The following is a 15,340-nucleotide window of genomic DNA, read 5'->3' as shown; positions in this document are numbered from 1 at the left end:
AGTGTTGCATAATCCCATGGTGCAGCGCTTGTGGAAAATAACGCACATACTCAGTATGAAGGATGCAAAGAAATTTGTGCTGACACTATTAGAGCATCAGTGTACTCTCTAGCTCTTAGAAACAGTATTTTTACTATTTTATGAGTTTCCTCTTCTAGATGATAGCCTAGGCCAGGCTGATGGGAATTTGACTCCTACAATAGGACTTTTTCTGAGATTGTTCTAAATAGTTGATACATGCAGGAGAAAAGCTTGTTTTACAAGCACCTTAAATTTGAGGGAGAGGTAAGATGTAACGAGTTTAGAATCACAGAAGTGTTAGGGTTGGAAAAGACCTCTAAAATGAAGTCTTACAGTTAAACTAACACTGCCATGTTCACCACTAAACCATGGCCCTGAGTGCCACATCCCCAAGTTTTTAAACACTTCCAGAGATGGTGATTCCACCACTTCCCTGGGCAGCCTGTTCCAATGCCTGACGACTCTTCTGGGAAGATTTTTTTCCTAATATCCAGTCTAAAACTCCCCTTGTGCAACTTGAGGCTATTTCCTCCTCATGATGTTTCTTCTTGTTCTGTGAGAAGCAGCTGACCCCCACCTGGCTGCAAGCTCCTTTCAGAGCGAGTGATATGATTCCCCCTGAGCCTCCCTTTCTCCAGGCTAAACACCCCCAGCCCCATCCCCTGCTCCTCACAGCACTTGTGCTCCAGACACTGCACCAACTCTCTTGGCTTTCTCTGGACTTGTTCCAGCACCAGGTATGGATTTTTATAATGGTAGATCCTACCAAGCCTGGTGGTGCAAGAGTTCAGGGGTGCTCAAATTATCTTGTCAAAAATCAATCCATCTGCCCATAGGTCACACTAATCTTTTGTATAAGGCCTTTAAAATGGCAAATACTAAAATCTTATGTTGGGCTGCCTTTAAGGTGTTACAGTTCTTAGTGTCATTTGGAATCAGTATTTTTAAAGTTGAACAGTGGTTATTTGCAAGAGACAATACAGGCATCAAGAAGAACACTGTCTGACAATTATTTACAATTTTTTTTTGGTGAGATGACGTGATTTTTGAACACTGTTCTTGGCAAAACATTACTCTTGAACATGAAACATTTGATAACAGCATTTTTTTCTATTTCCCTCACCCAACTTTCCCCTGCAAAAAAGGTACAGTATGTGTAGCATACAGGTTCTTCCTGCTACCTTTTACCCTCTGTGTTAATCCTGAAACATGCCTGTGGAAGGAGGTAAGCAGGGAAACAAAGATTTCTGTGAGGCCATGAAGGGAATGAACTCACTGAGGTACTCTATGCTGAGTGTATATTGTTAAAGCTGATGTGCATAAGAAATTGCTTGGAGCCTTCTGAGGAAAATTTGTTTTAATTATGTTTTCTAAAGTGGATCTAATACAGTAATGCCTGTTTAGATTTTAAATCCGGAGTAATCAGGGTTTTTTTCCAACTTTCATTTCTAGTGATATTTTTGTTCAAATGAATTGGTGTCTTTCATCCCCTAGGCTTTATTTATAACTGTCTCTTTATCCCTGCCTGCAAATACTTTCAAGCTGTTTTTGGAGGGCTTCTTAGAATTCTTGCAGTCTGCCTTTAGGCTGTTCTCAGATTGGTGTGTTCTAGACTCCAGCACCCCTATAGTGGAACTGCTGGGTACAAAGATGAGTAGTAAGATGAAAAAATCCTGGCATCTAATTTCTTGGTTTGTTTTTTTTTTTTTTTTTTTTTTAGTTAGAGATAGATGCTGAACCAAGGATGTGGTTTTGATTTGAATAATAGTAATGGATCTTCTGTTGTTTTTTTTTTTCTTTATAAAGAGTTGTTGAAAGGGCATTCAGAACTCCAAAATTAGATCTTGTTCTAGGCTGGTAGGGCCCAATCAAAAGTCTGTTGCAAATAATGGGAATATCTCCTCAGTTATATTTCATTCAGGTCCCTAATGCTCCCCTCTTCAGTCCTGCGTTATGGATGTGCAATTTGTAAAGAAGTTTTTACAAGTATCTTGTACCATACCTTTAGAAACCTGGCATCTGCAAGTCATCTTATAAGTCTTATCAAAACACACTGCTAAAATGAAATCTTCTTGTGACTCTTTCTTCAACTTGAATTGGGAACTTGTATTGTGGCTCGAATGCTTTCTGCTTTTGGGGTGTTTTTAATGCAAAATGATGTAGAATGGCATTAAGGTGACATCTTGGAACAGTCTGATTTTAAAGGGAATACAGCAATATTTAAGTTTCAATATAGTAAGGTGAGTGACCTACTACTGAGTAAAATGGTTAATTAATATCTTCTTTTCTTCCTTATTTTAGCAACTGAAGGTTCTGAAACACAAGATAAGAAAGTCACTTCAGGACAAAGCAATGCTGGAACTAAACCAGGTACACCATTCTGCATGCTGTATGTTTTGAGGCTATTTGCCTCCATGGTGCATGGAAAACAGCTGTTGTCACAGGAACTTCTAAAGTTTGTTGCTTTTGTACCTCACTTACTGTTTCAGACAAAACTGGTATCAGTGACTGTTCATGTTTAGATAGGCTGGAATATGTGATTGTTTGCAAAGAAGCAAAACTGGAAAAATCTAGTTACATTTTAGAATAGCTTAGGAATGATGGCTGGGAAGTGAGAAAAGACAACAGAAGCCACCGTATTTGCATCTGTGCTTGAATGAGAATTATTTGCTGTAAGCAAATATTTGCAGCTTTGTATAAATGTGCCTCTGTTCAGGCATTTCTTCACTTACCACAAAGCATGCCATGTTCTGTAACATGTTCTATGCAGTGGGCAGATATTTCTCATTACTTCACTGTACCTCACGGGTACATTGTGTGGATTTAATTCACTGTTCGCTTACACAGTTGAAAATGTACGTGCTAAAAACCTTACTGTAGTCCCTGGTGTCACGGGTCTGTTCCGTTTGCATGCTTAGACCAAGATCCAGAAGAGGACTTAGATATCTAAATTCTGCTTGCATTGCAATTCAGGTACCCAAGGTTCAAGTATGCAGTTAATAGTGATTTTGCTTAGATGCCTGGAAAAGCAGAGGTGCTTGTGGTGCTGAGGACCAGGCCCACTGTAACATCCCCCTTTCAGCTCCTTGACAGCTTGGCACTCAGTGACTGTTTTGTGCTGACAGACTTTTCTCTATCCCCAAAAGGGGTGCCTTGGCCTGTGTCCCCAGAGGGAAGGAATCCCAGCACTGTCTGCATTCAGATCACACCTGGCATGCTCTGCCAGGCACGCTGGGTCCTGCACAGAGCGCAGGAATCATGGCTGCTCTCAATTCGATAGTGTTGGAAAAGGAGGAGAAAACAAAGAGAATATTACCTTTTTCCACAGCTCTTTGTGGTGGACAGTGCTTTATTCTACAACAGTTTAATCCAATTTTCATTTCTCAGGAGGGCGTCCTAGCTGTTCCAATGTTCCCTTCATCTATGCTGGTGTGTAGGAGGAATCCAAAATTCATGGGGCTGGAGCAAAGGAAGGCAGAGTGGAGCTGGTAGTATGAGCCACAAAAACTGGTCATATTTACAAAGTATATATTACAATTGTTAACTTAGGAACTTAATTTCTACAGATACCAATTTTACTTAAGAGTTTGTCGAGTCTTAGTCCTATAGAAGATTTGAGAAACTTTTTTTTCCTTTTGTTACTATCATTAGGGACCAAAAACCTATTGATGTTTCAGTTTGCTGAATTTCTGCAAAATACTGTTCACAGCTTCTAAGTTTTGAAAATTACCTATTAACATATTAAAATTAATTTTGATCACACACTAAATGTTCTAAATACTGTTTCATATGGAATTTAGAGACTTAATTTCCAGCAGCAGGTACAAAACTAATTTCTCCTATGTAGAACTATGGCTTATTTATTCTCCAAACATCCCTATCATACAGATGCTTAATTCTATGCCTGTTACATAAGTGGAAGGAAATAGATTGCTGAGTGTGAGTTCCCACATATTGCAGCATTACCAGACTGCAAGTTCCAAAGCAGCATGTGGGTCTTCCTGGAGTGTTGTCTCTTAGGTTTTACATATGCCAAGTTGGCAATTATTTCTCTAAAAAATGAGAAATTCTTGCAGGATTTGTTGCAGCTGACATTTTTCCCATTTCCTTTCACAGTAACTTAAAGCTTATGGTCTGATGAGGAATATGAGCAAAAGAGAGTACAAAATATTTTGTTTGTCCTGGTATTCCTACTGAATAAGAAGAATGCTAATCCCCCAGGTATTTGCCTGGTGGGTTTTTAATGAATAGAGATGTGAGAAATAAAATGGGGAGCAGTTCCAGTGAACTCTCTTCTTTTGCCCCAGTTTGAAACTATTGATGCTCTGCACTGGAGGTGCCAACAGAACATCTGGATTCAGAATGCAAATGTTGGAGGCTGGGGTTATAGCCAGACTATGAAGGATAATTTTGAAGACTTAGAGAAGACATTTTAATTGTCAGTGTAAGTCTTACACTGATAATATGTGCTCCAGCTTCTAGCAGAGCAAATGCCATGATGGTCTGCTACAAAGGTGTTACCCTCATCTTTGTGCTAATATTGATTTAGCTCTTTGTGATCCCAAATGTATGCAAAATTGCTTGTTACTGAAGACACACACTCTGCATAGCCTGCAACTTAATAAACTTAATGCGAATTCTTTAGGATTTTGTTCTAACATCCTGGGGTGTTGGGAGAGGGGCTGCTCTTGTGTGAACACTATCAGGTGTATGATATGGAAAAAATAATTGGATATCTTCAAACAGAGTGGCAGAGGGCAACTTTAAAAATTTATTTTATTCCTTCATTGCTTATAATTAGGAATTCTTAAGGGAGACCTTTTCAGTTTGCCTGTCCATGTAACCCTCCTGCCTCTTTGAAGAATTGTTGCATCTCTCTGATAGGGAAATCTCTCTTCTCAAGAAAGGGAAAAAAAAAACCCAACTGGAAGGGTATTCTGAAAGAAGCAGGTTTCTACATTTTTCCCCAGTGCCTCATCATTTTCTGTCAACTCAATGTTACATTGACTTTGCTGACAGCCCTTGAAGGGAATCCTTGTTTTCCAGGGAAAATGTGCATTATTCCACAAGCACTAATTACTCATGCCACAGAAATTCATGTTTTGTGAACCTTGTGTGCCAGTCACCAGAGAGAAGGAATATTATTATCCTTTTGACCCGTGTCTGCATGCTGAAGGGACTGTGTGTGAGTCAGTGCGCTGCTGAACATCAGCCAAATGCAGATGTACACCCGGCAGTGGGCAAATCTCTGCCATGCCATGGCTGAGCACAGTGTCATAAATGGCAGCACTCTGGGCCAGTCAGCCAACATTGAAATTTTGACCTGCAGCTGGGTAACAGATTACCTTTGCCAGTGACTTTTTCACTTATTGTGCCCTTCATGGGGGCTGTTGTGTTTGAAGGTTCTTCCTGCCAGCTGTGCAATGGGTTTGCTCCTTGCAGCTTTTACTTTGCACTGCTATTAACACTCTTAATTTGGGCTCTAGTCTGACAGTTGTTGAGATAATAGTTTTTCACTGATTAGCGTTCAAGAGTAATTAAAGTGTGGTAGCTGTTGGTGAACTGGTTCACCCAAGAAATCCTGTCATTCTTATGCAGAAACTTCTGTTAGAGGATGAAATGCACTTTTTGGGTTTTTTTATCTAATGCAAATATCTATCAAAATTAGTCTAGCACAGCCTCACTTCAGGGACTTACTTTGCAAATATCTTTAACCTCAGTTTTATGATCCATTGTATTGTTTGCTAATAACTTTTTTCATAGGTATGCAGCCTATACACAAGTAGGGTGACTCTACATGTTTTTACAAGTTGATTACATATGTATTCACACTGAATAATGAAAAGGCTCTGTTGTCTTGTGTACTTTCATGATGACAGTCTTCGAATAGCTCTTTATGTTAAAATACTTCAAAACTGAGTTCCCCTCAATACCAAAATAAATCAGACCATTTATTTATACCCAGAAATCTTTTTGATTTTTCTGTGGGTTTTTTGTTTGTTTTGTTCTTATGCAAAGCAGACTTTTTCAGTGCTACTGAAAAAAACCCATAAAATTAAGAGCTTTCCAGGTTTAACAGAATAGGCTGAGTAGGAAATTAGTTTTGGCAGCATGCTGAGATGAATTGCTAACTTGGATTTTGTTCTCTCTGTCTGGAACAGCTCCATTGCTGAGACTGGAAGTTGGATGCTAGCTGTTCAGCACTTTGTTGTCTTCCAGAACCATCATTGAGCGAGTGATGTTTTCCAACCAAACCTGAATTTTTAAAGTCAGACCTGGGCTCTGACACAGATCTTTCATGTTATCCTCAGTCTTACTGCTGTGATCCAAGCAGCCAGTTGCAGACTGTTGTGGAGTACTCATGTAGATAAATTTCAATCTACAATAGTTAAAGCTCTCATCTTGACTCATGTTATGCCAGTCCATGCATGTGATGCCTCACTGCCTTTAGTATATTTGCCAGAGTTTTTAACACATGTGCACACAAACATCTTTTGAGATCAATATCATGCTTTTTCCAGAGGCTCAGCCAGAACTGCTTTAGAACTACTCAGCCGGATCAGTGTTTTGGTTCAGCCTATTTTGCTTGGATGCTGAGGTTCTTTTGTCATGATATAGGGCTTATTAGCTGCTCTGAGGCAATATCAAGAGGAAGACAAAGTTTTATTATAATAGCCTTTCCTATGGAGGCATTTTGGAGAGACATTATGGAATAATAAACAGCATTTTTTCAAAATGCTCTCTAGAAGTCAAGTTGTTTTAGGCTTGGAAACAAAATAAAGCTTCTTCCTTGGCTTTCACAAGCAGTAGTCTTGCTGGGCATCTGCAGTCACCTCTTAGTTGATTCTTTAGAAGTATTTATGTCTTAAAAAATAGGAATGCATTCTAATGATCAGTTTTCTGGGTTTTTTAAAATAAGATGGATTTCTCAAAACATTATCTATTTTGACAGAATAATTAGAGTTGTTTAACAGCCATTTTCCTTTAAGTTTGGGTTTGGTAGTATTTGATATTATACTATGTGCCTAATACTCCTCTTTCTCCATTTGTAGATCATCCAACAGTACTAAAGGTCGATGACAGGCAGCGGCTTGCCAGAGAACGGAGAGAAGAGAGAGAAAAACAGCTAGGTAAGGCCCCCTCTGGTGTTTGTTTGTTTGTTTGTTTGTTTGTTTGTTTGTTTTTACTGGACTATCAGCTTCATGCCGCATTATTGCCAGCTTACTTTTAGGGGCGGTCAGCAAAATGATAGTGCTAGATTTGCGATAGTGTCATCTCAGATACACTACCATATCTTTAAAGTAAATCTTTAAGTTCATCAGTACTGTATCTCTCACCTGTTTTATGAATGTGAATGAAAAGTAGGTGTAATTCTGAAATCATGCAAGGGAACTTAGCCGATGTAAATGGAATTTTAAAGTTTTCGGACATTTTACCAATTAAGATTAAAATGCTGAATACCATAAAATAGAATTGAAGAATATGTTGCCAATGTATGGTTCGAATTTTTTAATGTATACTTGGGGTACATTTTTCAGGTCAAACCTTCAGTAGGTGTCAAATAGATGTGCTCAATATCTTATATCACCTATGCCTGCATAAGTATAACACAGTTTGAGTGAATAGTGAAGGGTGTCTAACAAGTGACTACTGATGGGCAGTGTACTGAGTATGGTGGTGAGAGAATTAAGAATTATGTGAAGCCAAACTGGTGGCTTTCTGAACAACATTTAAATGCTTGACTGCCACAAAGTTCTGTGGTAATTGGGAGATTGGGAAATACAAGTATTTCCTCTTTTTATGTGTTTACTCTGATTTCTTTCAATGCTGAATTGTTCTAAGAGCTTGAGAAACAGAAGTTCTTTATTTCCCATTTCTAATTTTTGCAAGTTTATTGAACTATATTGTAACTCCAGCCAGAATTAGGCTGCTTCTTCTAACCTGAAGAGCCATCATTAATAGTCACCTAGGTCTTGATAGCATTTATATCCTCCCTTGTTTACAGCACCTTATAACATTGCAGTAGCCATGCATGAATCACTAGGATTGTTTTGGAGGGGAAAAGGAAAGCTTTAGTTTTGGCTTGCTCAAGGGGTAACATGACAGGATATTTGATAATCCCTGAAAAGCTGCTCCTCGAGTTGAGGTTGATGGTATGTGTAGGCTTAGTTTCTTCAGGTTTCAGAGCAAATGGATGTTACTGGCCCATTTTAATTAATTATTCACAGATGATGGTTCCATGTCTTGAATTTCTTTTTTTCTCAGGTTTTGTCCTTGTATAATAACAATGCTTTGGTCAAATGCAAGAGAAAGATACTTTCCTTGAATTTAACTCAACTCTGATTTTTCTAGCTATTGATAAGTGAGTATTTTATACCAGAAGGATATGACTTCTGTTGACAAATGTGTTATTTTGTGTGATGTGTTTTAAAAGCAACATCAAAGCAACATCAGGAGTTTTTGTAAGTTGATGTGGAATCCTTCATTTCCACATGGGAGAGTTTTGCATGTCCCTGTGATGTATGAGTGTACTGTGTGTTGTTGCTTGGAGAAATATTTTGAACTAACAAGAAAATTGAAAGTTGCATTGTACTTTCATCTGTATATTTGTCTGCAATGATTTAGGAGCTGTCTCTTGAGATTTGTGTTCCAGTACAGCAGAGCAATGATTTTTACAACAGCATGTAACTTTTTCTTTTTTTTTTCTAGTGCATTTAGTGCAGATTCTAGATAATCAGTCACTCATGTCATGTGAACCACAGCAAAGAAATTCCTAAGCTGTCTCTCTTAAACATTAAGTTGTATAATATTGTTACATAAATGTGTCTTGCTAAAAATTAGAGTTGGATTTTGTTAATACTGGGACATCAGCCACGCAACAGTAAAGCAACTGAAGGAAGGAATTTTAATTTTTTTCAATAGAATTAGGTTGGATTTAAACTTAATTCCTTTCCTTTTGATTCAGGGGATCTGTCAGGTTTAGCAAAGACTTCTTTTTATACAGAAGTTCAGAATTTCAGTCCTACCTCAAATAAAATTATTCTTTGCTCTAAAAAAAGGAAAGGACAGGGTTCAATTCTCTAGGTGTAGAGCTGGTAGGAATTTTGTTTTGTACTTTCAGCAACTTGAACTCCTGGAGGTCAGGAAAATTAAGTTGTTGACTGTTCTGTTAAGGACATGTAGAGTATCACTTTAATAAGGATTATATTTATTTATTGGGCAATATTCTGATATTAAAGAAGAGTTGATTTAAGACCATTTATCTTTCCCCTTTTTTTGCTCTCAAGTTCTAATTTTTTTCAAGTTCCACTGTGCTGTAATAGATTTGGCTTTCTTGTGGTGGATTGGCATGTGCTCTGAACTCCTGAGGATTTCCTTGCACCTGGAAATATTTTAGCAGTCTTAGACTACTTAGCACATTTGAGTGTCTAAGTCTTGTTTTTAATGAGTGCTTAGAGAGTAGGAAATGCTCTCATTTTTGTTGTCTAAATATATATATATATATAGGGCACATATATGTGTTGGGACAGTCGGTATCTGCTGTTTCTTGAGGATCATGTTGAGCCACCTAATGGAAAAGATAAAGAAGCTTCTACAAAAAATGCCCCTTTCACCTTTAGTATATTCATGTTTTGTTTCAGACTCTTCTTTAGGTAACATTGAAGATACACAGGGACACAAATATTAATTATTTGACTTTTTTTCTGTGCAGTTCCTTTTTCATGACTAAGTTATAACAATTTCATGGAGGTTTTTCTGCTTCAATCTTTTTAATTTCCTGACCATTTGGTAATGTGTGTTTTGCAGATATCACATTCAGGCCTTTGAAGGATTATTAGGGTGATCTTACTTGATTTTCTAAGTAATGCTTCCAGAGTTGTCACTTGCTCTTTAGTAACCATGTTTTCATTTTTGTGCTTTTTCCACTAATGCTCTTTCGCATAGCACCTGTGCATAAAACATAACATCTGTCCTTGAAAACAAAGCTATAAGATCTCTCTATGCGAGACTAACCCTCTTGAATTGTGCGACATGGAAGTCCCAAGAGAGGCAGTGGTAGGTCAAATGGCTCTGTTCCTGGAGGCCAGAACAAAGGGAGGTGTCGCACTCTTACATATGTCAGGCTGAGAAGCTGTGTTCTGGCACTGAATGCTGAGACACAAACATGTTGGAACTGACTTTTTATGAAGGCAGCTATGGTAGATGGCTTGCTCAAACTGGAAAACATTACTGAAAACTGCTGCTTTTTCATCATGTGGGCTTTACCCTTATCTGCCATACTGATTGTATCTGTACTGCCAAATTAACAGTGTTGAAGATCATTCCCTGATGCTAAAACTTAATTGTTCTTACTATAAAGCTGTTATGATGGATCCTGGCAGGGTGTTGGCTCCAGCCAACTAGCTGTCTGCTTGCTGATTCCCAGAAAAAGTTTGGGAATTGGCAGGGAAGGTCCATGGGCTTTTCTGCATGCGCAGATTAAGTGCTGTCACCATTTTGGAGGGTAGAAGTTTAGTAGTAGAGATGAAATTTGTTCCATGCCAGTTAGTGTCTGGTTCCAGAGCACAGACCTGGTCCTCCATAACTGGAAAGAAAATCAAAATGTGTTTTTCAACAGGGAAAATAACTGGGATTTTAAAATGGTTTTCATTCTGGTAACCTTAGTTAGTGGCAAAGAGGAAGAATTTTCTTGTTATTACTTAGCAGTATCTTGGTCCCTGGTTCTTGAGAAAACTGAGTCTCACTTTTTTGAGTCTCACTTCTGTGCATGTTTATCTACGCTAATCCTGCTTGAAGACTGATCTTTTTTTAATCAGAATTATGATCCTGACAAGGACACATGGTTCATTTAGTTTCTGGTGTTGGGAACAAAAGATGATAATACTGCTTTTTGACTTAGCACACTTCCTTAAATAAAGAGTGATTAATCTTAATTCCTGAATATGTCTGAGTTTCAAGTGTACTAAATTAATTAAATCCTTAATACTTACAATGCATAGGCACTAAAGTAGTATTTTAAACATCACAGAAAGTGATCACTGTCATAATAATAACATTAGTAAAAATTACAATTTTTTTTTTCTGTGAGTAAATTCCTTCTGGCCTATTTTCTTCCCTGGCACTTGGGGGAAGAACTTTATCCAACAGAAAGAAGCCCCACAGAAACTGGGAATCATTGACCCTAGCATATGAATAATTTTGGGATCTCCTTGGAGAATTTGAATGTCAGAAGGGTTTATAAAACAAGAAAACAATTTTTAAGGGAGACTAGTTTAAAAACTTATGTGATAAATGTCCCTTGGAGCGTGGTTACTGGGGAAAGGTTGGCTTAGAGAATCTCACATTAACTTCGCCTTTAATTACAGCTCTCAAGTTCACCTTCTAATTTGTTCAGTCAGCCACTTCTGTGTAATGTCCCCATTTTTAGGTATGGTTAAAGCATCACTGATCCATTTTACTGCTAATGCAGCAAGGGGGCAATCACAGCCTCAGTGCAGGGCTGGCAGTGAGCAAAGGTGGAAAGAGCAGTCAGAGGAGAAAGCTGTTCCTGAGGTCAGTGCTGTAAAGTTGGAAAAGATAAAGGCTGGAAAGCATGACAGAGGCTGTAGGATTTTGGTTCAGATGAGCTGTCCATCTGAGGTGGATTCAAAAGGCAGACTGAGAAAGCATGGTGCTAGACTGATCTGCCTTTGTATAGGCAGTAAACCAAAGGAAAAAGAGAATCTGGGGGCACATTCTTTGCTTCACAGAGATAAACAGAAAATAAAGGCTTTGACATTTAGTACATGCTCATCCTTCCCTCACTGCCTAAAACCCCTGCAAAGAATAGTTCTAATCTGTGTGGCTGGGGAAAGAAACTACAAAATTATTTCCAAGAAAGAAATATGCATGGTTTGTAGCTAACATCTTCCACATTACATTAGTTAATTCCAGTGTAAAATTAATTGTTTTCAAGTCTTATGTGTCTCTTAATATTGGAGTGTCTCTTTCTTGATTGACCTTGTTTTCTCTCGCTGTTATTCACTTCAGAAGTGTCAGAAACACAGCCTTAATTATGTTGCTTTGTAATCTAACCCAACATTCTAGTTTGCAAACAAGCAGAAGGTATTGAACAGCATGTCTAGGGCTCAATTTCTAAATCCTGTTTTTATGCTCTAATTTTGTGTCCTTGTATCACATGACTGTGTTCAAATATATTGATTGTACTAAGGAATGGAATAGAAAATGGATCAGGCTGTGACTTTTGTTTGTTACTTTCCAGCTTTAATGTAAGAATTCCAATGGAATTTAAGCTTTTAGCATGCAGGTGCTATCTGAATGGTGACCAAACTTTCCTGGAATGAATCTTGCACATTGTCATACAATGTGAGATATTACAAGGGAGAGAAGGATCATGAACCTGTTAATGCTCAGGCCTGAGAAAATGCTTTTTTGTTGGACCATACCCCCAGTGGAGTTCTTTGTTGGCTCAGCACCAGGCATAGGTCTTGGCACAGTTTCTGGAGACACCATCATAGAAGTTGGTATTCTTCCCTGCCACATCCTCAAATTGGCTGCTCTTTCAGGTTGATGAGACCTTCTAGAGATATCTTCAGTTTCCTGTAGGCTCATCTGCTGATTCTTTCTATCAGCAAGGCATTTGATGCTGTGCTTCTAGAAGCAACCTGTGTATCCAGAATAGAGCTTAATATATTTTTTAAAATATTTTATGTTAGAGCAGAGGTCTAAAGAGTAAACTTTTTAGACTACAAGACAATTTTTTCATATCTGTTTGGGGTGGCAGGAAAATGTTCCTGAAAATTCATAAATAGGGACATAAGAATGAAAAACAAATATTCAAAACTTCTGATTTTTCCTTAAGATATCCTTATATATCTAAGGGCACTAACTTATGCCACTGTATATTCCTACCTTATAGGTGACAAAAACTGAGCCCTTAAGTTCACAGAAGAATGTCAGTAGTGCATGCAGGAAGAAGTGTAAACAAAGCAGATGTTCTCCTTTGATTCTCTAATAAGATAAAATGCAGGAATTGAAAATTGAAAAAAAAATCAAAAGTAGTTAAGATTATATCTCTATCTGTGAAAAAAGTTAAATTAATGAAAATAGGTATTACACGTGTTTCAGCAAACAGATGTATCATAAATCATACTTTCATGTATTTGTTAAATACTTGGTCTAAGCATAAAATTAGTAACTTCCTTATGTTAGCAGGTGGGCACATATTTTCTGCTGTCTTCTGCCTGTAGCCTAAAGGTGGAAAGATATAGCTTTTATTTGTTTTGAATCAGATCTGTTATTTTTGTTAAAAGTTATTCCAGTCAAACGCGTCCATTTGCCTGGGTTAATCCCTCACTAATGCTTGTTTCTGTTATTGAGCTGTCTTGCTGTATCACAGAAGTGTAATTTTTGTCACCCCTTCTCAGAGAAAGCAGAAAGCTGGAGATAAGTGTTCTGTCCAGAGGTCCAGCATTCTGATTGTCGTACCAGAACTAAGAACGTGCATAAATATCTTTTTAGCCTCGCTATTCTTGAATTTAGTCTTAAAAGTTCAAATGTCCTATTTTGATTACTTCTTCTAAACAGCATGACGGACTGAATCCTATGGAAATCACCATGTGTCTCAAGAAAGTTTAGCCATTTACATTAATAAAAGCAAGAACAAATAATCTCCATGTCTTTTATAGGCAAATTAATATTCCAGTGACATCAGTTAAGAAAGCTGTTGAGGTTTTTTTGGGGTTTTTTCTTTTCATAATTTATTAATTTTCAGTAGACCACCAAAGTGCTTTTTTGTACTGGGTTGCCATTGTAAGCATATTCCAGGCACAAAAGAGCCAGCTCATTGCAGGATCTGTGGAAGTCTTGTGGCTCACAGCAGCAGCTCGTCTTGATATGATCAGTAGAGTCTGTACATAAGTGACTATTCATTAAAAGCTGACATGCTACAGCAAGCTGGATTTTCATGAGATATATGCAATTATGCTTCTTAGATAGATGCTCTTAGCTCCTTCAAAGATAATAGATTTTTCAAATCTTCTGCAAAAGGGTTTGATTGAGTTCCAGTTTTGAACAAGTACATTGTTTGGGTTACTTAGTGTGTTCAGGGTCTAGGTAACAGGATGTTTGCATTGGGTTTCAGGGTTTTTTGTGGTAGGTTGTTTTGCTTTGGTTGGATTTTGGATTTTTTTAATTAATTTTTGTACCACTGTAGTGAAAGGATTCTATAAGAGTCTAGAGCATTTCCTGTGTGATGGTAGCACTGACTTAGACTGCAAACATATGATGTTGCATAAGGGAACAATCTTGTTCCACTCTGGGTCCCAAAGCTTTCAAGGCACCTGTGTGGAGAGATCCAGGGTATCTTGCATCAATGGTTTCGTGTGGACTGCAGTCTGAGCCTGCATTCTACAAACTTCATGAAAATTCAGACCCTGATAGGGAGAAAAATTAGTCCTGTGTAGGACTTCTTGATTTGTCTTGATTAGCTCTTCTGAGACATGTTGTTTGAAGCTGTGTGTAAGTGGAATTATGTGACAGATTAATGTTTACCTCTAGACTTCTTTGTTGGGTAACTTCCTTCCTTCTATTGGTCCAGGTGCTAGAATTGTTATCCCAGCCACTTCTACCATAAGAGATCTGTATTGATCAATAAAGGTGAAAGTTATGGTAGTTTCACCTCTCTTTTTATTGTCTTTCTTTCAGTAAAATATTACAGAGAATTAGCATGGTTTATGTAACAGAAGTTTGTTCACATGCATCTGACTTCAGTATTTAGGCATTTTAAGCTGGCAAAAAATTCTTTCTTCCCTGAAGAAACTGTCTGCTCAAAAACTGTTGGTAATTCATAATAAATATATTGAGATTAGATAAAATCAGTGTGTGGCCCGGGTACATTTTAATACATGAGGAGAGATAAGGATATTATGTATCTCTGAAGAAAGAGAGTTCAAAAGGCTTTCCATTTACCTTGGTTATTCGAAATGTATTAAAGACTTAATGACATAAAGCAAGTTAATTCTTTTATTTCTCATTTCTCACAGCTGCGAGAGAATCCGTCTGGCTAGAAAGAGAAGAGAGAGCACGGCAACATTATGAGAAGCACCTAGAGGAACGCAGGAAGAAGCTAGAAGAGCAGAGACTAAAGGAGGAGAGAAGGCGAGCTGCCGTAGAGGAAAAGCGAAGGCAGAAACTAGAAGAAGAGAAGGTAAGAACGAATGTCATGAAAAAGCTTTTCAACTTCTCTTGCCCTAAGATACAGTACTATCAACCTTTTTCTCTAAGAGCTGATGTAGACAATGCAACATGAGCCATGGTC

At 37.9% G+C, this 15,340-nt stretch overlaps 1 protein-coding gene across 5 annotated transcripts in view; it reads left to right on the top strand.

Moving 5' to 3' along the window:
• Window positions 1-15,340, top strand: part of MAP7 (microtubule associated protein 7) — a 99,542-nt gene that overhangs the window by 49,104 nt on the left and 35,098 nt on the right. For all 5 annotated transcript variants that reach the window (XM_030946171.1, XM_030946170.1, XM_030946169.1 and 2 more), the window contains exons 2-4: window positions 2,323-2,391; window positions 7,074-7,151; window positions 15,066-15,229. In XM_030946171.1, coding sequence (XP_030802031.1) covers window positions 2,323-2,391; window positions 7,074-7,151; window positions 15,066-15,229 — 311 coding nt within the window. The remainder of the gene's footprint in view (window positions 1-2,322; window positions 2,392-7,073; window positions 7,152-15,065; window positions 15,230-15,340) is intronic.

The sequence above is a fragment of the Camarhynchus parvulus genome, chromosome 3 (assembly GCF_901933205.1).
Source record: "Camarhynchus parvulus chromosome 3, STF_HiC, whole genome shotgun sequence".
Taxonomy (NCBI): Eukaryota; Metazoa; Chordata; class Aves; order Passeriformes; family Thraupidae; genus Camarhynchus; species Camarhynchus parvulus.
The sequence above is the reverse complement of the archived record's forward strand: the minus strand, read 5'-3'. Positions and strand labels throughout refer to the sequence as shown.